Raw genomic sequence first — 26,830 nt, 5'->3', positions numbered from 1 at the left:
GCACCTATTGGTAGATGGGTAAAAATAAAAAAGCAGACATTGAATTTTATTAGCAAGACTTTGAATATTGAATATGCATAAATTAACTTAATGTCCTGAATAAAAAACTTTATGTTTGGGGCAAATCCAACACATCACTGAGTACCACTCTTCATATGGTGGTGGCTGCATCATGTTATGTGTATGCTTGTCATCGGAAAGGACTAGGGAGTTAAGGATAAAAATAAATGGAATAGAGTTAAGCACAGACAAAATCCTAGAGGAAAACCTGGTTGTCTGCTTTCCAACAGACACGGGGAGACAAATTCACCTTTCAGCAGAACAATAACCTAAAACACAAGGCCAAACACACTGGAGTTGCTTACCAAAATTACTTTGAATGTTCCTGAGTGGCCTAGTTACAGGTTTAACTTAACTTGGCTTGAAAATCTATGGCAAGACTTGAACATGGAAGTCTAGCAATGACCTCAACGCCATCAAACACCTTTGGGATGAATTGGAACACCGACTGCGAGCAAGGCCTAGTCACCCAACATCAGTGCCTGACCTCACTAATGCTCTTGTGGCTGAATCGAAGAAAGTCCCAGCAGCAATGTTCCAACATCTAGTGGAAAGCCTTCCCAGAAGAGTGGAGGCTGTTATAGCAGCAAAGAGGGGACCAACTTTGGTCATGCAGTGTATGTAAATTAGATATTTCATTTTCAATAAATTTTCCCCCTGAGGTTGGAGGGACATAATACGAACTGACAGGTGGCACCGTGAGTACTAGGGATAAAACTCCCATCGGCCAAGGCAGGGAACCAGCTTGCTGATCTCCTGCATGCCTCCTGCACCCAGGTAGGACTGGACTGACCAACACTATTCAGTAGCTACTAGCTAAAATCAAAAGCTAGGACTGATTATACTACCTTACTGATAATACAAATGTAAATACTAAATGCGGAGGCTGAATGAGGTAAACCTTCAAAGCCACCCTAGCTAACACCTAACAGTCAGGCCTAAACTGTAGGCTATATTTGCCATTCAAAGAGTGGTTAGGTAAAGGAGAGCCAGGCTCAGCTTCACATGCCCATTATCTTTTAGGGGAAATGACGCAATGCTTAAAAAAAGAAGCTAAATCCCCTGATATGAACTCACGAGTCACATCGGGAGGTGATTAGGTGTCAGTAAAGGACCAACTGGACAGTGAGATATTACACGCAAGTTTGCTGTAGTTTGTACTGTAGGCGACATACTTTGTCCTTAACTATAGCAAAAAAGATAGATAAGTGACTCCAGTTATTTAATTGATTTCTTTATTTGTCCTTCAGGGAAATGCACAGTTCAGCAATGCTACTACATACAAATAGCCATACAATAGCAATTTATTTGTTGGTGTTTAATAAATTCGGACATATGATATACTAAGACGAGTGTGTAATTTATACTTGTTTGCAGTTACACTCTTAGATAAAAAGGTTCTGGATAGAACCAAAAAGGGTTCCATGCTTGCGTCATATATGTCACCCCTTAAGGTTATATATAGAACTGAAATTGGTTCCATATAGAACCCTATATGGAACCCAATGGTTCTATATGGAAACAATGTTGGGTCAGTGAAGAACCCTGGGGTTCTGATCAAAGAACCCTGCAAAAGGGTTCTATATTGAACCTATAAGGTTGCCATACAGTATATGAAGCAAGCAATACAACCTTTTTGGTTCTATCCAGAGCCTTTTTTTCTAAGTGTAGATTCTGCAGTTGGCAAAATACTCAACACTGCTCATCCATTTTTTTCAAATTAAAAACATAAGCCACAAAGTAATGACTCTGAACAGCTGCTTGTTTCTGGTCCAGGAAAACTACTGCACATCCATTGCAGAAAGAAAAACACATGGTTTTGCATAGCTCCGTTGTAATGTAGATAAGGCACTTCATCAAGTACTTGATTCAGGCATTTTTATCATATAATCAACATTTCCCCTGGTTTAAGTCCTCTATAATCAATACTTCATATGTGAAAGCACATTACTCAAACAACATTTTTTAAACTTTGTTAAATCACATACAGTATGCTCTCTGTATAAATCTGCCCACCTATCTTTTGGCATAAGTCTCATTTTCAACATTCTTGAAATATTGAAATAGTCTTCTTGTGCATATTGCAACGGGCCAAGACTCACACGTTGTCCCATAACCCCACACAACCCAGTGTTTCTCAAAAAGACCAATAATTGTGCAATGGTTCGGGGTTATGTGGAGGAAAAGGCAACACGTTGTCAAAAAAAAGAGAAAAAAAATGTCAAAACTGAAATCTGTCTGGGCAGGTTGTAATATAGTCACTTTCTTGGAGGTTGGCACTGTACCAAAGGTAACATGTACAGGTACATTTAACGTTGATGTGAAAATGGTTATTCCATCACATGGAAGATAGCATCTCCCCTCTCCTCTAGTCTCGCACATTTAGAGGAGGCAATAGGCCGGTGAATAGTTACCAACCGTCATCAGCTAGCTGTTAGGAAGAAGTGGGAGTGTACCTGGAGCAGCTCTTTGTAGGACTGTAGTCCTGTCCGTAGGATGACAGCGACCTGTCTGTCAACTCTATCCAAGCTGGTCCTCATACTGCTTTCTGAAACAGTCTCCAGCAGGGAAAAAGTCCCAGAGCCTCTCCTGGTACATCTTCCACACGTATGACTCCTGGAGGAAGCAGACAAAAAGACTGGTCAATCTATAGCAGCAAATGAGCCGAGCCTAAAAACTGGTGAGTCACAGTTAACTTTGGGTCCTGATATGACAACCTTTTCACAGGACAAAGGGGTCAAAAGAGTGACAAGCGCCATACCTGACCGGTGTGTTCTGTCTCATCTTTGTTGATAAGATACATCAGGAAAAACCTGTCAAGCCAAATAGATTTGAGATACATGAAAATTACCACTTGATTCACAGTCATATTTCACTTGCATCATTCAACATCTCAAAGATCAACTGACCTCTTTCACAACTATAGCAGGAGGAAATTAAAGTCTCATTCAAGCATATTGTTTTTTGAGTTTTTTTACTGGGGCATAGATACCATCAACTGTTGTGTAAAAGCCATCCATCAGGTTGTTTAATAGTAAACAAGTGGGTATAAATATGCAGGAAGACGAAAGACCTGTCGGCTAATTGATACTTCAGAGACAAAAAAAGTCTAGCTTTTAAGTGCCGGGTTACATTCAGTCTAGATACTCACAGGTAGTTGGCCAAGTTGTGCTCTTGTAAGGTGTGTGTCTCAAAGCCGTGAGGCGTCGTGTCAAAGTAGTCATTACCGATGCCACAGATGAAACATTTGGTCTGAGGAGAAAAATATATGAAACACTCAAACATTGTCTTCTGTTGACCTGCACTACAGAAGAAAGTAAACCAAAGTCTCTCACCTCCATATCCTCTTTCACTTGCTCCTGTTGGTCTCTCAGCTCTCCAAAAGCATCAATGATCAGACCTACAGACACACAACCAGTGAAGATGTCTCTTTATGGACAGGGCAACTTAACACAATTCTCCTCCCCCCCACAGCTTTTTGTATTGCAATGTAAAATATTTCAATGGTTGAACAGCGGCTGACTATGGGAAGCAGCATCACTTTAGGCAGTGGTGTAAAGTACTTAGGTAAAAATCCTTAAAATACTACTAAAGTATTTTTTTTTAGTATCTGTACTTTCCTATATATATATATTGTTAAGGGATTTTTTAATCAATAATGACTAATTATGTATACATTTCAATCAGGACTGACTAATCAGAATACTATTATGTTACTGTATAGATGTATGAATTTTATTTTAATACTAGTACTGAATATAATGTGTGAAATTATAATCAAGAATTAGAACAATGACTGTCTGTTCCTTGGTATAAACGAATGAACTTATCGTCAGACTGGCTAGAACGCTTATCTACACAGGAAGGCCTTGGCTTGGTCATAAATTATCTATACTGGTGGGGGTCGATGTAGGAAGGCTTGAGAACTATACTGCCATTGTACCGGAGTGGAGGAGGGACGGAACAGTTTGAAACTTAATGACATCATTTTCAGTTTATAACCTGTTGTAAATTGTATCATGTTCAGTACTCTCGAGAATAAATGCTACAGATTGATTTTGAGACTGGTCTCTGTCCATTTTATGCAAATAAGTGTCTTACAAATTCTTAGGAGTGGGCAGAGTGTTTAATTGAATTGGTTAATTAAAACAAAAAGGAATTTAATTCCTCTAACATACATATAAATATATATATATATATATACACCAATCAAAATGTACAATCATGTAGTAACCAAAAAAGTGTTAAAAACAAGGCCAGGTCATCTGATGCAGCATTCCATCACTCTCCTTCTTGGTCAAATAGCCCTTACACAGCCTGGTGGTGTGTTGGGTCATTGTCCTGTTGAAAAACAAATTATAGTCCCACTAAGCGCAAACCAGATGGGATGGCATATTGCTGCAGAATGCTGTGGTAGCCATGCTGGTTAAGTGTGCCTTGATTTGTAAATAAATCACTGACAATGTCACCAGCAAAGCACCCCCACACCATAACAGCTCCTCCTCCATGCATCACGGTGGGAACCACACAATCCTCTGTTCACCTACTCTGCATCTCACAAAGACACGGCGGTTGGAACCAAAAATCTCAAATTTGGACACATCAGACCAAAGGACATATTTCCACCGGTATAATGTTCATTGCTCATGTTTCTTGGCCCAAGCAAGTCTCTTCTTCTGATTGGTGTCCTTTAGTAGTGGTTTCTTTGCAGCAATTCGACCATGAAGGCCATGATTCACGCAGTCTCCTCTGAACAGTTGATGTTGAGATGTGTCTGTTACTTGAACTCGGTGAAGCATTTATTTGGGCTGCAATTTCTGAGGCTGGTAACTAATGAACATATCCTCTGCAGCAGAGGTAACTCTGGGTCTTCCTTTCCTGTTGCGGTCCTCATGAGAGCCAGTTTCATCATAGCGCTTGATGGTTTTTGCGACTGCACTTGAAGAAACGTTCAAAGTTCTTGACATTTCCGCATTGACTGACCTTAAAGTGATGATGGACTGTCGTTTCTCTTTGCTTATTTGAGCTGTTCTTGCCATAACATGGACTTGGTCTTTTACCAAATAGGGCTATCTTATGTATATCAACCCTACCTTGTCACAACACAACTGATTGGCTCAAATGGATTAAGAAGGAAAGAAATTCCTTTTAAATTAACTTTTAACAAGGCACACCTGTTAATTGAATTGCATTCCAGGTGACTTCCTCATGAAGCTAGTTAAAATAATGCCATGAGTGTGCAAAGCTGTCATCAAGGCAAAGGGTGGCTACTTTGAAGAATGTCAAATATATTTGTTTAACTTCTTCGAGATAGGGGGCGCTCTTTTAATTTTTGGATAAAAAACGTTCCCGTTTTAAACAAGATATTTTGTCACGAAAAGATGCTCGACTATGCATGTAATTGACAGCTTTGGAAAAAAAAACTCTGACGTTTCCAAAACTGCAAAGATATTATCTGTGAGTGCCCCAGAACTAATGCTACAGGCGAAACCAAGATGAAATTTCATACAGGAAATGCCCCAGATTCTGAAGGCGCTGTGTTCCAATGTCTCCTTATATGGCTGTGAATGCGCCAGGAATGAGCCTGCCCTTTCTGTCGTTTCCCCAAGGTGTCTGCAGCATTGTGACGTATTTGTAGGCATATCATTGGAAGATTGACCATAAGAGACTACATTTACCAGGTGTCCACCCGGTGTGATTCTAAACAACGTTTGCCATGTTTCTGTCGATATTATGGAGTTAATTTGGAAAAAAGTTTGCGTTGTAATGACTTAATTTTAATTTTTTTTCTTACCCAAACGTGATGAAGAAAACAGAGCTATTTGTCTACACAAATAATATTTTTGTAAAAACTGAACATTTGCTATCTAACTGAGAGTCTCCTCATTGAAAACATCTGAAGTTCTTCAAAGGTAAATTATTTTATTTGAATGCTTTTCTTGTTTTTGTGAAAATGTTGCATGCTGAATGCCAGGCTGAATGCTATGCTAGGCTATCAATACTGTTAAACAAATGCTTGTTTAGCTATGGTTCAAAAGCCTATTTTGAAAATCTGAGATGACAGTGGTGTTAACAAAAGGCTAAGCTTGAGAGCTAATATATTTATTTCATTTCATTTGCAATTTTCATGAATAGTTAACGTTGCGTTATGGTAATGAGCTTGCGGAGAGAATTACACTCCTGGATACAGGTTTTTTTCGTAGCCAAACGTGATGAACAAAACGGAGCGATTTGTCCTACACAAATAATATTTTTGTAAAAACTAAACATTTGCTATCTAACTGAGAGTCTCCTCATTGAAAACATCTGAAGTTCTTCAAAGGTAAATGATTTTATTTGAATGCTTTTCTTGTTTTTGTGAAAATGTTGCATGCTGAATGCTAGGCTAAATGCTATGCCAGGCTATCAATACTCTTACACAAATGCTTGTTTAGCTATGGTTCAAAAGCATATTTTGAAAATCTGAGATGACAGTGTTGTTAACAAAAGGCTAAGCTTGAGAGCTAATATATTTATTTCATTTCATTTGCGATTTTCATGAATAGTTAACGTTGCGTTATGCTAATGAGCTTGGAGAGAATTACACTCCTGGATACAGGTTTTTTTCGTAGCTAAACAAAACGGAGCGATTTGTCCTACACAAATAATATTTTTGTAAAAACTAAACATTTGCTATCTAACTGAGAGTCTCCTCATTGAAAACATCTGAAGTTCTTCAAAGGTAAATTATTTTATTTGAATGCTTTTCTTGTTTTTGTGAAAATGTTGCATGCTGAATGCCAGGCTGAATGCTATGCTAGGCTATCAATACTGTTACACAAATGCTTGTTTAGCTATGGTTCAAAAGCATATTTTGAAAATCTGAGATGACAGTGTTGTTAACAAAAGGCTAAGCTTGAGAGCTAATATATTTATTTCATTTCATTTGCAATTTTCATGAATAGTTAACGTTGCGTTATGCTAATGAGCTTGCGGAGAGAATTACACTCCTGGATACAGGTTTTTTTCGTAGCCAAACGTGATGAACAAAACGGAGCGATTTGTCCTACACAAATAATATTTTTGTAAAAACTAAACATTTGCTATCTAACTGAGAGTCTCCTCATTGAAAACATCTGAAGTTCTTCAAAGGTAAATTATTTTATTTGAAAATCTGAGATGACAGTGTTGTTAACAAAAGGCTAAGCTTGAGAGCAAATATATTCATTTCATTTGCGATTTTCAAGGACAAGGACATCCCCCAACCTGGACGACGCTGGGCCAATTGTGCACCGGTCTCCCGGTCACGGCCGACTGTGACACAGCCTGGGATCGAACCCGGATCTGTAGTAACTCCTCTAGCACAACTATTTATTTTTTTGACAACTTTTACTTCACTACATTCCTCAAGAAAATAATGTACTTTTTATTCCAAACATTTTCCCTGACAACCAAAAGTATTTTTTTTTGATTGCTTAGCAGGACAAGAAAGTTGTCAAATAATTCATGCAATTATCATTAGAACATGTTGTCATCACTACTGCCTCTGGCCTGGTGGACTCACTAAACACAAATAGTTTTGAAATTATTTATACTTTTACTTTAGATATTTAGTATATTTTAGAAATTACATTTACTTTTGATACTTAAGTATATTTGAAACCAAATACTTTTAGACTTTTACTCAAGTAGGATTTTACTGGTTGACTCACTTTTACTTGAGTAACTTTCTATTAAGGTATCTATACTTTTACTTGTTTTAGGGTACAGGCTGTATCTGTCTGTGTGTTCTAGACTTACTGTGAGGTGAGCAGTCAGTTTGAGTGTCTGTGGGAGAGACATGAGGCTGACTGATTGTCTCTGTCTGAGGTGGAAAAACCATTGGAAAGTTTGAGGCTTTCTGACTGTGAGAGAAACATTAAGGGCCTGTGTGTAAGGGCCTGGTGGAGACAGACAGACCGAGTTATGGGTCTCTCTCTATGGGTGATTAATCCCCTCCCTACACAGCCCTTTTCACAGCCCCTTCCAACCCATAGGGAGCAGGGTGACTTTGACAACAGGGAGCCAGAGTGACACTGACCCTGCTGGGTCTCACCCTGGTCCCCTTCGCTGTCCCAGATACTGCCTCCTGTGATCCAGATTAGTACAGTACGTACCCTGTATGATGGCCAGCAGGATGACGATGACAAAGAAGAAGAAGGTGATGTCGAAGAGGATGCGGTAGAGCTCGTACGGGTCGCCCGCGGGGTCCTCGATCTCATCCCCGATTCCACCCCCTGCCCTCACACCAACGTACATGTGGAACAGGTAGCACTGATGGAGGAGAGAGAGACAGAGAGAAGGTGAGAAAGAGAGTGAGGCTGGATGGAAATGCAATAGATCCATTCACAAGGCACCAAACAGGATTGTTAAACTGGGCTGGTGTTAAATTTAACTAGTGTGGCCTCCACATTATGATGTTAGTGAAAAATCCAAGGACTCACAGTCATCATGTCGTCACACTTCATATCGGGCTGGTTGTCATCCTCACTCTTGTTGTAGAATTTGCGGAAGAAGTTGAAGGCCACCACAGTGTACAGATAGACCACCACCGCCAGGAGACCTACAGTCAGAACCAGCTGAGACAGAGAATACCTCAGGTTACTTCCACTGTGATGTACTTTATCTCTATGGTTAATACCGAGGCAGAACTAGAGCTCTGACTCAACACTGACCCCTGTTGACTGGTGGCCAAACTGCACCCACCTGTTTGCCATTGTGGGTGACGGAGGACAGTATGGTCCGGAGGGTCTTGAAGCCCATGGCGATGTCCAACAGATGGGCAGCGAAGAAGAAGTTGTTGTAGTGACCCAGGATGGACATGGTGGTGTACCACACCAGGTACAGGAACGACTGCAGGGACACACAACATAGAAACAGATCAGTCAGATCAAGTCAACAATAATGTGGTGTTATCATATACCAAATTATGCTCTTTGTAAATGTGGAACACTTACATTGTCTGTAAACACCACACCCATTTTCCAGCACTGGTACTTGGTGTCAATAGAGCTCAACCTGTCAAAAGAGGTGGATTGATGTGAATGGTACTGTTTTTGACTTCACTCTGTATATGCTAACTCGACAACTCTATTATAGGCCACTCTCCCAGGGTCTCACCAGGACACCAGCGATGCCTCCTTCACCACCGTCTCCTCTGTGGGGTTGAAGTCCAGAGCACTCTTATCCAGCCCCAGCAGCTCTGCTATCCTCTCTGCTCCATACAGATCTCCATACTTATTGATCACCTAACAGCAGCAGGCCATGATAACAAGGAGAAACAGAGTAAATAGTAGAAATAGTATGTGCATGTTCAAGTCATATTGATCTGGTGAATAATTCATACAAATTCCACCAATAATTAATTAAATACTGTCTATTTACCTTGCGTTTCACAAACTTGTCCCAGTAGTTATTAGGGAAGGAACTACACAAAAGAGGATGGAAAATATCATTATTACAATGAGAAGGTACAAGACAGGGAGTTAAACAAAAACCTTGGTATAAACAAGTAATCCACAATCTGAAAACTACATTCAAATACCAAAAAGTTGATGATTATAGCTTGTGGTGACGATTATAGTTTGCGGTGACGATTATAGTTTGCGGTGATGATAATAGTTTGATTATAGTTTGATTATAGTTTGCGGTGATGATTATAGTTTGCGGTGATTAGAGTTTGCGGTGATGATTATAGTTTGCGGTGACGATTATAGTTTGCGGTGATGATTATAGTTTGCGGTGACAATTATAGTTTGCGGTGATGATTATAGTTTGCGGTGATGATTATAGTTTGATTGTAGTTTGCGGTGATGATTATAGTTTGCGGTGATTAGAGTTTGCGGTGATGATTATAGCTTGCGGTGATGATTATAGTTTGCGGTGATGATTATAGTTTGATTATAGTTTGCGGTGATGATTATAGTTTGCGGTGATGATTATAGTTTGATTATAGTTTGCGGTGATGATTATAGTTTGCGGTGATGATTATAGTTTGATTATAGTTTGCGGTGATGATTATAGTTTGCGGTGATGATTATAGCTTGCGGTGATGATTATAGCTTGTGGTGATGATTATAGTTTGATTATAGTTTGCGGTGATGATTATAGTTTGATTATAGTTTGCGGTGATGATTATAGTTTGCGGTGGTGATTAGAGTTTGCGGTGATGATTATAGCTTGCGGTGATGATTATAGCTTGTGGTGATGATTATAGTTTGATTATAGTTTGCGGTGATGATTATAGTTTGATTATAGTTTGCGGTGATGATTATAGTTTGCGGTGATGATTATAGCTTGCGGTGATGATTATAGTTTGATTATAGTTTGCGGTGATGATTATAGTTTGATTATAGTTTGCGGTGATGATTATAGTTTGCGGTGATGATTATAGCTTGCGGTGATGATTATAGTTTGATTATAGTTTGCGGTGATGATTATAGCTTGCGGTGATGATTATAGTTTGATTATAGTTTGCGGTGATGATTATAGTTTGATTATAGTTTGCGGTGATGATTATAGTTTGCGGTGATGATTATAGCTTGCGGTGATGATTATAGCTTGCGGTGATGATTATAGCTTGCGGTGATTATAGTTTGCGGTGATGATTATAGTTTGATTATAGTTTGCGGTGGTGATTAGAGTTTGCGGTGATGATTATAGCTTGCGGTGATGATTATAGCTTGTGGTGATGATTATAGCTTGCGGTGATGATTATAGTTTGATTATAGTTTGCGGTGATGATTATAGTTTGCGGTGATGATTATAGTTTGATTATAGTTTGCGGTGATGATTATAGTTTGCGGTGATGATTATAGCTTGCGGTGATGATTATAGCTTGCGGTGATGATTATAGTTTGCGGTGATGATTATAGTTTGCGGTGATGATTATAGCTTGCGGTGATGATTATAGCTTGCGGTGATGATTATAGTTTGCGGTGATGATTATAGCTTGCGGTGATGATTATAGCTTGCGGTGATGATTATAGCTTGCGGTGATGATTATAGCTTGCAGTGATGATTATAGCTTGCAGTGATGATTATAGCTTGCGGTGATGATTATAGTTTGCGGTGATGATTATAGTTTGCGGTGATGATTATAGTTTGCGGTGATGATTATAGCTTGCAGTGATGATTATAGCTTGCGGTGATGATTATAGTTTGCGGTGATGATTATAGTTATGCTCTATATGACTCACGGGGTGTTGATGACGAGGCGGTCCCACTGCCCTTTGATGTCATCGTCTGACGGCTGCTCTGTGATGTAGAGGCCGTCAAATTCCAACTTCCTGGCGATCTCCTTCTCTCTCTTGAACACCACCAGAGGCACCTTGGGGACATGGACAGACACACAGACAGAACATTAGATCACAGCCCCACAAGGTACTGTCTGTGATAATATCATCACACGCTGGTGTTTACCAAATACACCGTCAGAAAAAGGGGGAATAATGTATTGATGGTAGATTAGTTCCCATATTACAATATAAATGACTTCTTGAAAACTGCTGTGTTTATTACTAGTCCATTATAATGATGAAACATTTATTCTCAAGGGATATTATAAATATTTTGGTATGTGTGCATATAAGTTAGTTATCTGTATGTGTGTGTTTGAAAAATGTACCTTTAGGTAGTAGTATCCCACCACACACAGGAAAGAGATGACTGTGTGTAGTATGGCCAAGAAGCGCAGTGTAGGTGCCATGTAGCCGGTGCTCTCCTGCAGGACAAAATACTCCATCCCACCTTCATCATCCTGTTCATCAGTAGCTCCACCTCCATTCCAGGGATCTGGATCATCGTCATCCCCGTCATCTCCAGTCACCTGACACAACACACGCTCAGTGTATATCCATGACAGCCCAATAGTAACACTGTGCTCTATTTGATTAGATAGAGTTTGACATACTTTGTAGAAGAGCAGAATAAAGTTTATGGCAAATGCAACAAACAATGCCAAGAAACGCAGGTTGTAGAAGTTTCTGGCCAGATAGTTCTGAAAAACACATACAAGCATATATTAGACAATAATATGCCATACAGCATGCAACACCACAAACACTAATGTGCTATTATGATAACAGGGCTAAATGATGTGAATGGGTATAGCATCAGTGTGTGGTTTCACCAGCATCTTGGTCTGGTAGATGTCCAGGCTAGAGAAGAAGCTGGCCATGAACTCCTCTGGAGACTCTTTCTTCAGTCCCGGTCTCTTCTTGGGGGCCTTCTTCTCCTCCGGTGAGGGCTCTGGGGGAGCCTCCTCTTTGACTTTGTCCTGGTCCTTCTTCTCCCCATCCTCTGGGCTGTAGACACAAACACACACCATTAAACAGGGTGATGCACAGACAGACCGACCAACAGACAACTAGCACCCTCACCAAATCAGTTCAGCTTCCAGCAGGAGCAAAACAAATGCTGTTACGGCTCAGTCAGGTCGGGAATCTTGTGTTCACACTGAGAATCAAATCAAAGATCAAGGACGCATTAGGCCACTCACTCTGATTTCTCTGGCTCGGCTTTGTGGTCTCCGTTGGTAGGCTCCTTAGTCGCAGCCTCCTTCAAGAAACACATGGAATCCTGGTAAACCCATTCATGTTCACAATGGAAATAAATAAATAAAAACTTTGGTACACTTTTTCTGTGAGCATACTGATGGACAAATCTGAAGAAATTTTTTAAAATCGCCAATTGTCTACAATGTGAGCGTTTGAAATTGTACTATATTTAGTCTTTGGGTTACTGTTTTTTTTATATACACATTTCATGAATCAAACCATGTGAATATATGTTCCAAATTAAATTCCAAGACTGTTGGAAAAGCATTCCAGGTGAAGCTGGTTGAGAGAATGCCAAGAGGATGCTAAGCTTTCAAGGCAAAGGGTGGCTACTTTGAAGAATGTCAAATATAAAATGTTTTGATGTGTTTAACACTTTTTTGGTTACTACATGATTCCATATGTGTCATTTCATAGCTGTGACGTCTTCACTATTACTCTGCAATGTAGAAAATAGTAAAATTTAAAAATTTAAAAAACCATATATGCTCTGACATATACCGTGAACTGTGGGACCTTATATAGACAGGTTTGTGCCTTTCCAAATCATGTCCAATAAATTGACTTTACCACAGACTTTACCACTTCATTCAAGTTGTAGAAACATCTCAAGGATGATCAATGGAAACAGGATGCACTTGAGCTAAATTTCGAGTCTCATAGCAAAGGGTCTGAATACTTATGTAAATAAGGTATCTTATTTTTTTTATACATTTGCAAACATTTCTAAAGACATATTTTCGATTTTCATTATGGGGTAGTGTGTAGATTGATGAGGAAATGTTTTTATTTAATCCATTTTAGAATAAGGCTGTAATGTAACTTGTTTGCTGAAGCGCGAAGGCCCATCTGAACCCCCTCCTGTATTCACATGACTTGATTAATTAAATGTGTAAAAAAAAAACTAACTCAATGTGTCCAAAGACTAAATATAGTGTGATACAGAAACTGCTGTAGGTCACAAACGACAATGAGTTGAATCATACATTTGGCATATTTAGAACAGGTCAAATAACAATACTATATGGTTTTAGTCATTTGAATGATTTTCACATTTTCTCCAAATTCTAACTTTGACTGACACTGTCAATGTGGCCATTGACTATAGACACCAAATGTCATGCATTTGCACCAAACAGAATTTGTTCTGTGGCACATTGAGAAGAATGGCTTAAACTACAGTTCATTTTCAGTGACATACACATAACAGAGGCCTGATTTTACACAGATAACCATTACTCTTTTAATAAAACTGAATGTGTGATTTCTGAGGATATTCAGATACCTTGGCCTTCTTCTGCTTGACGGCACTGGCTAAAGAGGGGGCGTCGACCCCCACCACCTCACCCATGTCCCCCAGACCTGGCTCGGGCGCATGCTTTCCCCCCTGGCTCTTGGTTTGGATGTTAAGCAGCTCAGCCATCAGATCTGCCTCTGCCTTGTCCCCCTGGCCCATGTGGCCCATCTCTGCCACAGATGACGCCTCACTCGCCTCCATCTTCTCTGTCTCCAGCACATCACCATGGATACCAAACTGTGTGGGGTCGGGCATGTTCCCCAGGATGTCTGTGACCTTCATGTTCTTGGCCCCCTCCACCAGGCCCCCGCCAAACATGGAGGACCACAGGATATGGAAGAAGCCCCACACCAGGTTGTAAAGGAAGCGGAAGACGCCAGTGATAATCATCCAGAAGAATGAGAAGAAGCCTTGGACCATTTCCCTCACACTCATCTTCCTGAACCTCCTGTACTGCCGCCTCATGCTTTTGAAGGTCAGCAGCTGGCGGAAGCTGAACAGGTTCTTCCTCATGGAGACGCAGGAGTTGGTGAAGGCGGAGTGAGACTCCATCATGCTCTCCTCCTCTTCCTCCTCAGGCTCCTCCGTCACACTCTGGCTGTCCTCGTCGTCCTCTTCGGGACGCTCCACTGCGTCAGGCTCAGAGATCTGTGAGGCCAGCTGCATCTCAAATATGGTGTCCTCACAGAAGTTGACAAACAGCTCCATCTTCTCGCTCTCTCCACCCTCATTCACCACGTCAAAGATAAACTGTCTCTTAGACTCTTTGACTTGGGGCTTCTCCCACTGTGTACGACTAGACTCGCTGATCTCAAAGTAGACCCTCTCGATGCGCTTGGCTCCACCCATAATCTCTATGCGGCCCAGGTAGGGCTCGAAGTAGTTTATCACGCTCTCGGCCAGGTCCAGGAAGGTGGCTAGACGGGCGTCGTGAGGCATGTGTTCTGACAGGTTGGTGAGCAGGACCGCAACGTTAAAGCCAATGTCCTTGGCCGGCTCATGAAAGCGCTTCACAAACTCCTCGTAGTTGAACATGTCGTTCTCGTCAGCCTCGGCACAGGAGAGCAAGAACTCGATCTCTGACTGGGAGTACTGCTTCTGGTTCTCCATGGACTTCTGGAACTCCTTCTTGGAGATCACTCCCTTGCTCTCCGGGTCGTACTCCTTGAAGTTGTCCGATGTGGTCAGGTCTTTGAGTTTGAGGAACATATCGAAGAACTTGAGGATCATCTCCACATTGCTGGAGGACTCCACCAGGGTGTCCACCATCTGTTTCCCGATGGTTCCGTTGACAACGTTACCTGTGGGGTTACTAAAGTTTAGAACACGTGTCAAACACAAAGGATTCGGTCCGTGACACATTTCTATCTGTCCCACGCAATGATTTGGGTTGTCAATTCATTTTGGCCTGCTTACATACTGCCGTGCTGCACTACAAGTTAGCAAGCACTGCCAGCATGCAGCACGACAAACGGCAGTGGATTGCCATACCCACACACAAGCCAGCCAGTGCGCTGTATCATATAATCACTAATGGCACTGACCAAATCTTCTACCGGACCGAAAGTTTAAAAGTGTTGTAGGCTAAATGTCCATGCCAAGTTCTGGTTCCAAAGCCTACAGAACATGTCATCTTGGTTGTCAAAAAGTTATAAGTTAAAGTATTCACATGTGGGTATAAATTACTACTAAAGGACAATAGGACACACAAGCGAGTATAAATGAGTCAACAGCTGAGTCATCTACTTTATGAAATTAAGATGACATATGTCATTGTTTTAAGATGGTCATACCATGGATCATTTAGTTTTGTTTTAGAATTTTAGGACCCCTTTAGGTATCAAAACTGCCTTCATACTTCCATTTATTTTTTAAACCCGGTACCTGTTAGTCACGGGAGTCGTAGAGCAAATCGGAAAAAACATTGTGTTCATGAGAATCTCCCCTTTCCATAGAGTTTTGTAAGTCAAATCGTTTGGATGCTTCAGACATTTTCGTGAGAAGATTGATTTTCGGGTCTGACAAACACCGTTCTAGTTCTGACACATTTCACCGCAGATGCGGAAGTGCGATATATCGGTGGATGCGGTGGATTGAGAAGCATCCAATGCAAAAAAAACATTGATATCTCTAGATTAAATTGACAGATTTTGATGATTATTTTATTATGTTACTTATGGCAAAAACGAAAGTAGGGTGGTTGGTCAGGGTTGATGAGTAGGTGTTTAATGCGAACATCTAGCAACCCAACAGATGCAATTTCGAATCTTATCACGGACAACTTTAGCATTTTAGCTAATTAGCAACTTTCACCTACGTACTACTTTTTAGCTACTTTGCAACTACTTAGCATGTCAGCTAACCCTTCCCTATAACCTTAACTATTATAGCTAACCCTAACCTTAACCCTTTAAGCTAACTCCTAAACTTAACCCTAACCTCTAAACCCTATCCTAGCTAACGTCAGCCACCTAGCTAGAATTCTTAGCATATCGTATGTTTTGCAGAGTCGCAACATATAGTATGTTTTGCGAATTCGTAACATATTGTATGTTTTGCAACTTTTCAAGATATAATACATATTGCAATTCGTAACATATATGAAATGGGTGATGGACACCCAGAAATGAATACATCTAAAAACCTGTTTTCGTTTTGTCATTATGGGGTATTGTGTGTAGATTGATGAGGATTATGTTTTATTTAATCAATGTTAGAATAAAGCTGTAAGCAACAAAATGTAGAAAAAGTGAAGGGGTCTGAATAATTTCAGAATGCACTGTATGTATCTCTTGTTTTAATATGTTAAAATGCTATATATAGCACCCTATGTACATAAGTGGACATTATAAAGGGACCTATTATTTGTAATAAAACAATGGCCAGTTTGGGTCACAGTTGTATGCAGGTTTTTTGATGTTGTAAAAACAAACATAATAGGCTATGTCAGGCCCACGAATTCGTTGTGTTTTTTCAATACGGCCCGTGGTCTGATTGAGTTTGACACCCCTGGTTTAGAACAAACAATAGAAAGTACAACGTAACCATAATACAATCTGCTAATTGAATTGTCCAAGTAGAATGGATAGGTGTTTGATGTCATGTAATATCATTTCAAGTAAATACATCTGTTTAAAGGGTTTTAGGCACAAAATGGATAAAATAGATAGAGCATATGCTGGTAGCGAGTGTTCTATCAGTGCCTCTAGATATGACCACAAGGTGTTCCGTGATGAGTCACGACTGAGATGAAAAGGTAATAGAACCTTCCAGAAGGGAGAGCATCATCACGATCATGTCCTTCTGCAGGTCCAGCAGCTCCTTCAATAACTCAATCTGACTTGAATCCTGGGGGAGAGGAAACGAAAGCAACTTTGTGACACATCCTTCACCACATCAAAAAGGTTAGCGCAGCTCTCTGTCTGGGGCCAGTCCACCGCTAATATCCCAGCATGGCATTTGGAGAGATCAAGGCCCTCTGAGAGCGCTAGGTCCCAGCCATCCATCAGCACACAGGCTAATGTCATTCTGTCGGGCCCAAGCAGATGGCTGGGAGGGGCTGACTCATTTTGGGCCTCCTTTGAGCCGGCTCACAGCACATAATAAATCTGAGGAGGGACTTTGATTAGCTTAATCAAAACGCGCCCAGCCGCCCTGTCAATCTGTCAACCTGCAAACAGCCCTGCCCCTCTGGATAACCCTGAGATAAACTAAGACGGTACAAGAAGTTTCATTCTGATCCCATCTGGGTTATTGGCTACAAAGCACATCTAAGGTGTCTGGCTGTGCGAGTGATGGATCTTTCAAATTAAGGCAGAGAGAAAAGCCTGTCAACTAGGCAGAGAGAAAAGCTTGTCAACATGCTGCAGAGTACATATCTGAGTTAAGAGAGACCTCTAGTGGCAACACAGCAGATTGTTGAACTCTCTATCCACATATAGTTTGATGTTGCATCACATGAACCAGATTCTATTCAATTTCATATCTGATGACATAGATTGAATATTGGTTGAGTAAAAGTAAGTTGATTAGGAAATTGTACTGAGTTGTATTACCTGTGACAGCTTCATCTGCATATTGGCAAACACATGCAGGAATCCCACCACTGCATCCCATAGCCTGCTGTGTGCCAGACTCTGCTGGTTCCCAATACACGGGCCCTAGCGTCACAAAGAGAAGATCACTAAAGTCAAGACGATTGGATCACCATGATTAACCATACAACACATTCCTGTCTGTGAAGGCTAGTTTCTTCCAACCCAAGAACCTTGTGTTACCTGTATGTACTCAGTGAGAGAGTTGAAGATCTGCTTGGCCACAGCCAGGGCTTTGGAGAAGTTCCGCTGGCCAGCCTCATCCATGATGTCTTTCCCAGAGTAGTACCAGTAGAAATCACTGATGGATTCCTAATATTGGACAAATCAACATGGAACACATGATACTGTAAACAGACATTACACACAAAGCATATACGGAGTGAAGGTGGGGGATAGTATTTTACCTGCAGACGGAGCAGGTAGTCCACAGTGCTGATGATGATATTTACTGTGGTCGTGTTCCCTGTTTGAGTCCGCAGGAAGTTTTGAAAGTCTGAAGAAAGAGAAAGTGGTCAAATACCAATGAATGGTTAGCGGATGAGGTAATGATATACATAGTACATTGTGGGCAGTAAACACAAATAATACGGATCAGAACTAAATACACAAGTCACAGGTAGGCTAGAGTACCTTAACCGGTATTGAGGTAAGGTGTTCTAGAACGTTTGGACGTACCGTTGTTGTGTCCCTCACAGAGCAGTTGCAGAAACCTAAAGAGATCCTTAGTGAACTCATCGTTTTGCAGTACTTTGGAACCTGGACACAGGAGATGAGATTGACGACTGTCCCCTTTGGTTAGGAGGGGGCTAGAAATCAGGCAACCCCCTCAACCTGATCTAACACAAGCTTACAAAATGGCTAGCATAACTTTCACTTCAATACAAAGCTGCTGTCTAGTCCTCAAGCTCCTAGACTAGGAGACGTTTGTCATGAAAGTATATGCTCCCTCTATGAGATATTCATATCACTTTGACTTGATATACAGTACATACTGTATGCAGGGAAGGATGTTCAGTATACAACTGGATGGCAGAGCTTTGTTGTTCTGTACTTCAGATACAAGCAAAGCTTTGGGAATGTTATTCTTATTCCTAATTTACTTTATCAAGTAATATTGGTTAGTAGTATCAACAAAAAAGAGACAGACAAGTTTCCGGATAGACCACAAGCACTAACTTTGTATAGGAGACCACAAGCACTAACTTTGTATAGGAGGAGACCACAAGCACTAACTTTGTATAGGAGGAGACCACAAGCACTAACTTTGTATAGGAGGAGACCACAAGCACTAACTTTGTATAGGAGGAGACCACAAGCACTAACTTTGTATAGAAGGAGACCACAAGCACTAACTTTGTATAGAAGGAGACCACAAGCACTAACTTTGTATAGAAGGAGAGAGAGTTAAGAGTCAGTCTGGGTCTGATGCTATGGATTGAACAATCTGACCATATGTCTTATTGGAGCATGCATTTGTTCCTTCAGATCAGTATTTTATTATTACATTCCAGACAGAGGGGAGGGGGAAGGGGTGGGAGCCGGACGGAGAGCAATCAGGATGGCAGCATTGCGAAATGAGTAGAATCTAAACCATGTATTTACCCCGCTCACTCACGTTGACTGCGACCGATGAGTTAAAATATGATAAGAAGAAACAAACAAAAAAAGCAGACATAAGCAAAGGAGAAGACATTGAGTTTCAATAAGTAGTAAGGAAGAAGAGATCTATAATCGACATCACTTTAGGCGTTGGACATACAGTAGACATGCGGTTAAGAGTCTCAGGTAGGTAGGTCTACAGGTTCTGCTGCACAGTTTGGCAGGACTGGTGTGGGACAGGGGGTGAGAAACACTACAGGACTGCAGTCACCATCACTTATGCCTGGTTACATGAGGTGGGAATGAGCTGGAGTATCTAGGAGAACATAGCCATTTACTGTATGCACTCCATTAGATCCAACCGCTTCGATGGTGGGTGATCTATTGTGTATAGATCTGTTTTCTATCTTGTTGACAGACAGTGCTCAGATGTCACATGACTGAGGAACATACAGTAGCACAGGCTCATGAACACAGACACAATGACATATGTGACAATGAGATGAGCTTTTTCATCACAAACATAAGAGCGAACGTGGCGCGCTAATGCTGCACCATGTATCTGTAGTAGCCCTATCAAAGGCCTTCTTCTAACACAACAATGGCATGGGCCAATCATTAGCTGGTGGGTTGGACATCGGCTGACCAATCGTAATGACAGGTGGTGTATCCTTATGGACTGCTGTTATTGCTTGCTTATAAATATGAAGGAATAGCCTCCAGATGTAATCTTGACATGACCTCCATCACAAGGTTCAGTAAGTCTCCATTAATGAATTCAGTTTCTCTATGGGCCGATTCAGAATTTCCAACAAGGTGTTAATAGGAACACAGTGACCACTTGGTGTAGCACAAGCAGTAAAAGCAACCCACCAAAAATCATATTAGTTGAATAATGACATTTTAGACAGGCTTTGTCTGTGAGCATTAACTGGTTGGTAATCAGAAGACAGGCAATTTATGACCCTGTGGCTGGGTGAGAGGAAGTGGGAGGGGTCAGATGAAATCAACATTGAGTCTTTAGAATTCTATATTTTTTTTATCTACTTATTATTTATATTTTATACTTGTTTAAGGTTTTAGACATAACAAATCTGTACGGAGTATCATGGTTCAGCATTCGCCAATAGCACCAAGTGGACTTGACTCTCAAAGGTAAGAAAATAAATTGTTATCTTATAATCAAAACACATCTACAATTACTTTTCATTAACTCAAAACAATTCTAAGATATGCATGTATTTAATATATCAGAATTCAAATGCCATTCCTTACTGACAGGAAAGAGAGATTACTGTGCATATGTCTGTCTGAGGTAGTCTAGTGTTTCCCCTCACTTACTTGATCCTTCCTCAGTCACCATCCCAAGACCTTCCGCTTTGTTTTGCCTTTCAAATGCATTCAAATCCAGGACACTAATGAATTTGAAGGAAAGAGAGCCAACGTGGTTTATATCTTTTAACATGTATAGTTTTGCTCTGTTTGAATGTCAAACAGTCAAAGATTTTTGTGTTGTGATATCATTTTACCTGCAAGACTGCATGAGTCCTGACAAACTCTTGAAAAAGCCAGCATCTCCTTTTTCCTTCAGATAGTCAAGCATTTTCTACAAAAAAGGAAATACACAAAACAAATTGAGCTGTACTGTGCCACTGTACATACTGAAAAGATTGATATGGACCATAAATATTCTGATATACCTGCTGAACCAGTATGTTGCCTCCGTTGAGTATAGAGATGCCCAGCTTCAAGGTAAAGGTCACCATGGGCCCAAGCGTACCTAAAGAGGATAATCAGGGATCATACTGTGTGTGCGTGTGTGTGTGTGTGTGTGTGTGTGTGTGTGTGTGTGTGTGTTTACCTTTGCTGGCACTAATCATCTGTAACACCATCTCAGCAGCTCCTCTGTCATGCAGTCTGGCCTGCTGGTACAGAGTCTTCTGTTTCTCCATCTCTTTTTCCTAACAGGTCAACAAACACCATGTAAACACACACCATGTAAACAAACACAGCTCCTTACAAAACCATTGAAACTAGTCAAATCTAATATCTCGATGGGAGGTCCAAAACACCTCAAACGTTTTCTCTTTTCCTTCTTCATCTTCTTCTTCTTCATCTTCTGCACAGCTCTAAAGACAAAAGCTTTGGTAGTTAGATCTCTGTTGACCTCTACATGATACTAAAGACATGTATCCAAAAGCAGATTCATATAGGCTTTGTACCTTTGCCATCATGTCTGCATATGCAATATACAAAGGATCCTCTTCCAAAGAACTGAATGGAAAAGCAGGATAAACATGTGTGAATGAACCTTACATAACTAAACAAATATACTCCACAATAAACACATCTCTCAGGTGCATGACTAAGAATAAATGTGACACAATTACTTGTGCTCGAGGGCCTCTCCCTGTGTGGGGAGAAATGCTGCAGTGTTTTAGTTCAATGCGACAGTTTATTAGCCAAGGGATACACCGGCAATATTACATAGCACAGATGGAGCAAGCAGCACGATGCCAGGTGCCTAGGTGTGTGTGTGTGTGTGTTTACCTCCGCTCAGTGAGCGCATTGTGACTGAAATGCAGGATGAGCTGATGAAGAGGGTCTGGCTGCATCTCTGCCTCCTCCTCTTCCTCCTCCTCCACCTTCAGTTGGGTCTTCTGCACAAACACCCAGCCACACATCAGAGTACCACCCTACCCTGAGACCCAATCACCTGTCATTACAGAAGTGCCCTTTACCCTCTGAGACTGACAAAATGTGCCTACACTGAATTGATACACATTTTAAAGATCACAATAACTTTACTTTGAATTAGTGAAATTGCAAAAAATAAAATGAGTTGTTCAAATTACACTGCAACACGCTTCAGGAATAATGATTATCAAGGCCAATCTACTGGGCAAAAACTGGTTTAATCAACATTGTTTCCACGTCATTTCAACACCAAAAATATATGTGATGACATTGAATCAACATGGAAAACTGATTGGATTTGCAAAAAGTAAGGTATTTTTTCTATGGTCTTTTTTTTCACCCAACCTTTAACCTTTAACCTAAATTACATTGTGAATTTTTTGTTGATTGCACGTTGACAACTCAACAAAATGTGAATCAAAACTAGACGTTGAACTCACGTCTGTGCCCCGTGGAAAGGTATCAAGCAGAAATATGGATAAGTTACTATCCATATGCAGTTACCATTGCCATTATATAAAACAGTCTCCTCTGTACATCACTCACCTTAGAAACAACAAGGTGTACTTGATCAACAGAAGCACATTGAAATTAAAGATGCAGAATGTGCAGTCAAACCATGTCCCACCATGTCCCACCATGTTGCTTCATTACTAGTGTGATGGCCCATTGACTCACAGACTGAAAGCATTCCGGGTATGACACGCCACTCATCAGCAGACCATGCAGGCCCACACACAGGGACATACACACAGTACATTTAGATGGTACAGCAGTATCAAGGTTAGCGGTGTGAAGGTGTGTGTTCAGTAGAGATAAAGGGAGGAAGATGAAAGTTAAGCATGACTCTCCATGAGCCTGATCCATACTCTATAATACTTTATACTCGTCTACCACTTTATCCCTGAGAACCACAGATACTCTCCCAATGAACAGAGGCCACCAGGAAAAGATGGGGCAAAAATAGTGGTAGAGGGAATACTATTCTACATGGTCATCTCTTTTAGGATGTAGCCACTTTCCCTACATTTTAAATCTACCATATTTGTAAAAAGGCTTATAAAGTGTTATAGAGTGTTTATAACCATTTTTCTTCATTGCTGTTTTGATAAATGTAGCAGGTTCTTACACAGGACGGCATGGGGTTTTGAAGAATTTTAGAGATATCTAGAATCAAAGTTGTAAAGAAATCAACCCTTACAGGGACAGTGTATCTTAATTCTTTGATTACAACAAATTCCTCAAATGACATGACTATGACACTATACTTTGTCCATGCTGCAACAGAAAATTTATGAAGGACACCACACCTTCCATAAATTTCACCAGTAAGCCGTAACATCGTGGTTCGATGCTCTCTTACCCCTGTAGCAAGGGAAACAGCTCTAGAAACGGTACAGTTACAGTACAGTACAGCCGCCACTGACATCCAGGGTGATGTCATGCGTGCCCGCGTAGGCGTTTCAGTTTGCAAGGGACAGAGCCACACAGAGCCAGGGGCAGAACATGGATGATTGGCAGAACCCCTGCGGCACTTGGCGGGCATTGTACTGGCGAAGCGTTCATGTTGTAGCACGGCCAGGTGAGGACGGAGAAAAGAGACTAGCCCCACAGAGAGAGCACAAAGAGAGGGCTGGGCACTGGGGTGGACAGGTACAGTACTTACTGCCAGGTCCTGCACTAGCTTCTCTTCAAAAGAGTACGTCTCTGTTTCTATCCATATTCTCTGATAGCCCAGGAGGAAGAGGTTAATAGAGCGATGCCTGGGGGGGGGGGGGGGGGGTAGAGGGAGATTAGGAGGGTTAGCAGGGTGGACCAGGAGGAAGAGGAGAGGAGGGGGGTATAACATTAAGAACGGTTAATACTGGTTAGTATAGGGCAGGGCTTCCCAAACTCTGTCCTGCTTCCCCCCTCCCCTGGGTGCACATTATGGTTTTTACCCAAGGAGCACACAGCTGATTCAAATAACCAACTCATCATCAAGTTTTGATTATTTTAATCAGCTGTGTAATGCTATGGCAAAAAACATAAAGTGCACCCACGGGGGGCCCCAGGACCGAGTTTGGGAAACCCTGTTATAGGGCACTGGCAAATCCAACTGGTCACCATTGAGAAACACCTTGGAAGTTTGAACTGTACCTTTCATGTATACCCCAGTAAAAATTATCACAGGATATATTTATTCTAGCAACATCTACAGTACACTGTAATGATTAAAGCTAAATAAAATATATGGTATATAAATTACAGCGACATCGGTACAGAAACCTATAAGTTAGAAGAAAAAGCATTTGGTCAGAGTGAATATTTTAGTGATGAGTGTAGCTTTATAATAGGCAGACCAGTCAGAAAGCCAGTGGGATCACAGTATGAGAGTTATAGTTATTGTACAAACCATGGCTGGGAGGAGGGGGGAGGAACAGGAGGTCACAAACATTGTCTGAACATTACATTACCGTTAGCATGGAGAGCAGACTGTCATAGTCTGTATTCTCATGCATTTTTTCGAGCCAATAGCGTCGGTAGGCATTCAGGAAGTAATTATTACTTTTGTGCCTGAGGGGAGGTACAGTATAGTCATTCAGGAGAGATTAGAGAGAGGGTAAAGTAGCAGAGACAGAGTAGTAGATATATTGTAAAAGGTTGGTAAGCCACTGTCACAAAGGGTACAGAGCGAGTTATGTGATAGTATTAGAGGTAGAAAGGAAAAGTAGACTGACATTGCATCAAATGTCCTTAACATTTTAGCTCTAACCTGACTCAAAAGGCCAGTGCTTACTAATTACTCAACAATATGATGCAATGTCACATTCTCCAAACAACAACAATAACTAATCATTTGGTGACGAGGAGAGACATGAGAGCACACATTAAAGATGGCCGCCCCCAGGTCGAGTCTCTGTGATTGAGTTACAGTGCAGCAGGGCATGAAATTGCTTGTGTCCTTTTCTATTCCTTGATAACGTCCTGAGGCGAGACATTTGTTCGTACAGATTAGGGGAGGGACGCTTCATATTAATACAGGGTCAGAGCCCAGGAAAGAGGGGTGAGACTCATGAGGCATAGAGAAAGACATAGTGCAGGGTTGGAAATGAGAGAGAATGCTAAACTTAACACAGCCTGCTGCCTCCCAATACAGACATCAGCAGCTGGGGTATTCTATTGTAATATTTGACAATTATATAGTAATATTTATGTTTGTAAAGGACTGACTACACAACATGTAGATGGTTGTGATACCTGGGAAGATTGTAGAGAGGAGCCATGCGGAAACAGGCCACCACCGCACGCTTTCTCTGCTTGGACAGCAGCTTCTGCCACACACACTTCTTAGACCTCAACGGCTGTTCCACCTACAATTAACAAATGAAGACAAAATATGTAAGTTGTAATATAACATACGAAACAGGGTGTATGGTTAGGATCACAAATGTGACTATTATCAAGTTGAGTAAAGATCAGAGAAGCAGGACATAAAGCATCCAGGATATAGATCACAGCTCAAGGATCTGTAACATGGATATAAGGGGCCCGGATAGAGAAGTGGATGTAGGCAGTAAGGGGGATGCATGGTGCAGCCAGCCACTGACCTGCTCCAGATGGAAGACTGCAGCCGATATGCTCTGGACTCTGAACACTGTCCTCTCAGGGTCTGGAGGCCCCTCGTTCTTCACCATCACATCCTTATACAGGTTCAGCTGCCACCTCACTGCAGGGTCGTCTGACTGGGGGTGGGTTAGTACAGTGTAGGAGTTAGAAAACATCACAGATTTTTTGATAGAGTTGCTAGTTTTATGGATTACAATAATGCCATAATAGACAGCTCACCTTTTCTTGAAGGTGCAAATTTTGCCGTACATGTTCCTTCACTTCATCATCTGTGTCCTTCTGTTGAGCAAAACATGAAAACAATTAGATACACCGTCATCAGGTAGTGTGTGGCCAGTGATACCTGATCCTCAATCAGCATGAGTCCATGTGGGCTAGGATGGCCCTCTCACCAGGAGGTAACGTGTCTTGGCCAGGGAGATGAGCTCCTGGTCCCCGGGGGTGCACATGTTGAGTCCCATGGGCAGCATCTTCTTCAGGGCAGCAACGATCAGGGAGGTCTGGATGGAGTAGAACTCTCCTCGCTTCCTCTTATGCTTCCTCTCCTGGTCCTGACCCCCTGACTGTTACCAGGACGGAATGACACATTAATAATTTCACCTGGCACTCACTGAAAAATGGCACTCTATTGGCACTCTATTTTCCATATAGTTCACTACCTTTGTCTGCTAGTTGTGCACTGTATAGGGAGCCATTTGGTAATATATCAGATGGGCCACAGCCTTTTTATAATAGCCAATGCAGTCACATTCTAAATTGCTACCTTGTTCTAACTGTGCTTATTTCACAGTGGGAGCACAGCAGCTGCACACCGAAGGCTGAATTAAACCTATAGGTAGCAAAGGGAACTAAGGCATTGTTCCATCGCTGGCGGCTGAAAATATTTGCCCATGAAG

The 26,830-nt window shown here is 41.3% G+C and overlaps 1 protein-coding gene across 1 annotated transcript in view; it reads right to left on the bottom strand.

The window, feature by feature from the left end:
• Positions 1-1,281: 1,281 nt before the first annotated feature.
• Positions 1,282-26,830, bottom strand: part of LOC110505504 (ryanodine receptor 3) — a 163,015-nt gene continuing 137,466 nt past the window's right edge. The window contains exons 71-104 of the mRNA XM_036962270.1: positions 26,327-26,497; positions 26,154-26,213; positions 25,916-26,050; positions 25,566-25,678; positions 23,992-24,088; positions 22,179-22,288; positions 21,851-21,902; positions 21,701-21,757; positions 21,490-21,589; positions 21,329-21,408; positions 21,158-21,234; positions 20,970-21,043; positions 19,632-19,649; positions 18,705-18,785; positions 18,434-18,522; positions 18,210-18,338; positions 17,988-18,092; positions 17,199-17,280; positions 13,921-15,233; positions 12,578-12,657; positions 12,209-12,383; positions 11,990-12,076; positions 11,705-11,905; positions 11,277-11,407; positions 9,463-9,505; positions 9,199-9,326; positions 9,036-9,096; positions 8,785-8,931; positions 8,523-8,657; positions 8,196-8,352; positions 3,396-3,460; positions 3,212-3,312; positions 2,822-2,873; positions 1,282-2,676 (exon numbers count right to left, since the gene is read on the bottom strand). Coding sequence (XP_036818165.1) covers positions 2,581-2,676; positions 2,822-2,873; positions 3,212-3,312; positions 3,396-3,460; positions 8,196-8,352; positions 8,523-8,657; positions 8,785-8,931; positions 9,036-9,096; positions 9,199-9,326; positions 9,463-9,505; positions 11,277-11,407; positions 11,705-11,905; positions 11,990-12,076; positions 12,209-12,383; positions 12,578-12,657; positions 13,921-15,233; positions 17,199-17,280; positions 17,988-18,092; positions 18,210-18,338; positions 18,434-18,522; positions 18,705-18,785; positions 19,632-19,649; positions 20,970-21,043; positions 21,158-21,234; positions 21,329-21,408; positions 21,490-21,589; positions 21,701-21,757; positions 21,851-21,902; positions 22,179-22,288; positions 23,992-24,088; positions 25,566-25,678; positions 25,916-26,050; positions 26,154-26,213; positions 26,327-26,497 — 4,602 coding nt within the window. The 3' untranslated portion in view covers positions 1,282-2,580. The remainder of the gene's footprint in view (positions 2,677-2,821; positions 2,874-3,211; positions 3,313-3,395; positions 3,461-8,195; positions 8,353-8,522; positions 8,658-8,784; positions 8,932-9,035; positions 9,097-9,198; positions 9,327-9,462; positions 9,506-11,276; positions 11,408-11,704; positions 11,906-11,989; positions 12,077-12,208; positions 12,384-12,577; positions 12,658-13,920; positions 15,234-17,198; positions 17,281-17,987; positions 18,093-18,209; positions 18,339-18,433; positions 18,523-18,704; positions 18,786-19,631; positions 19,650-20,969; positions 21,044-21,157; positions 21,235-21,328; positions 21,409-21,489; positions 21,590-21,700; positions 21,758-21,850; positions 21,903-22,178; positions 22,289-23,991; positions 24,089-25,565; positions 25,679-25,915; positions 26,051-26,153; positions 26,214-26,326; positions 26,498-26,830) is intronic.

This window comes from Oncorhynchus mykiss, chromosome 25, assembly GCF_013265735.2.
Source record: "Oncorhynchus mykiss isolate Arlee chromosome 25, USDA_OmykA_1.1, whole genome shotgun sequence".
NCBI lineage: Eukaryota > Metazoa > Chordata > Actinopteri > Salmoniformes > Salmonidae > Oncorhynchus > Oncorhynchus mykiss.
The sequence above is the reverse complement of the archived record's forward strand: the minus strand, read 5'-3'. Positions and strand labels throughout refer to the sequence as shown.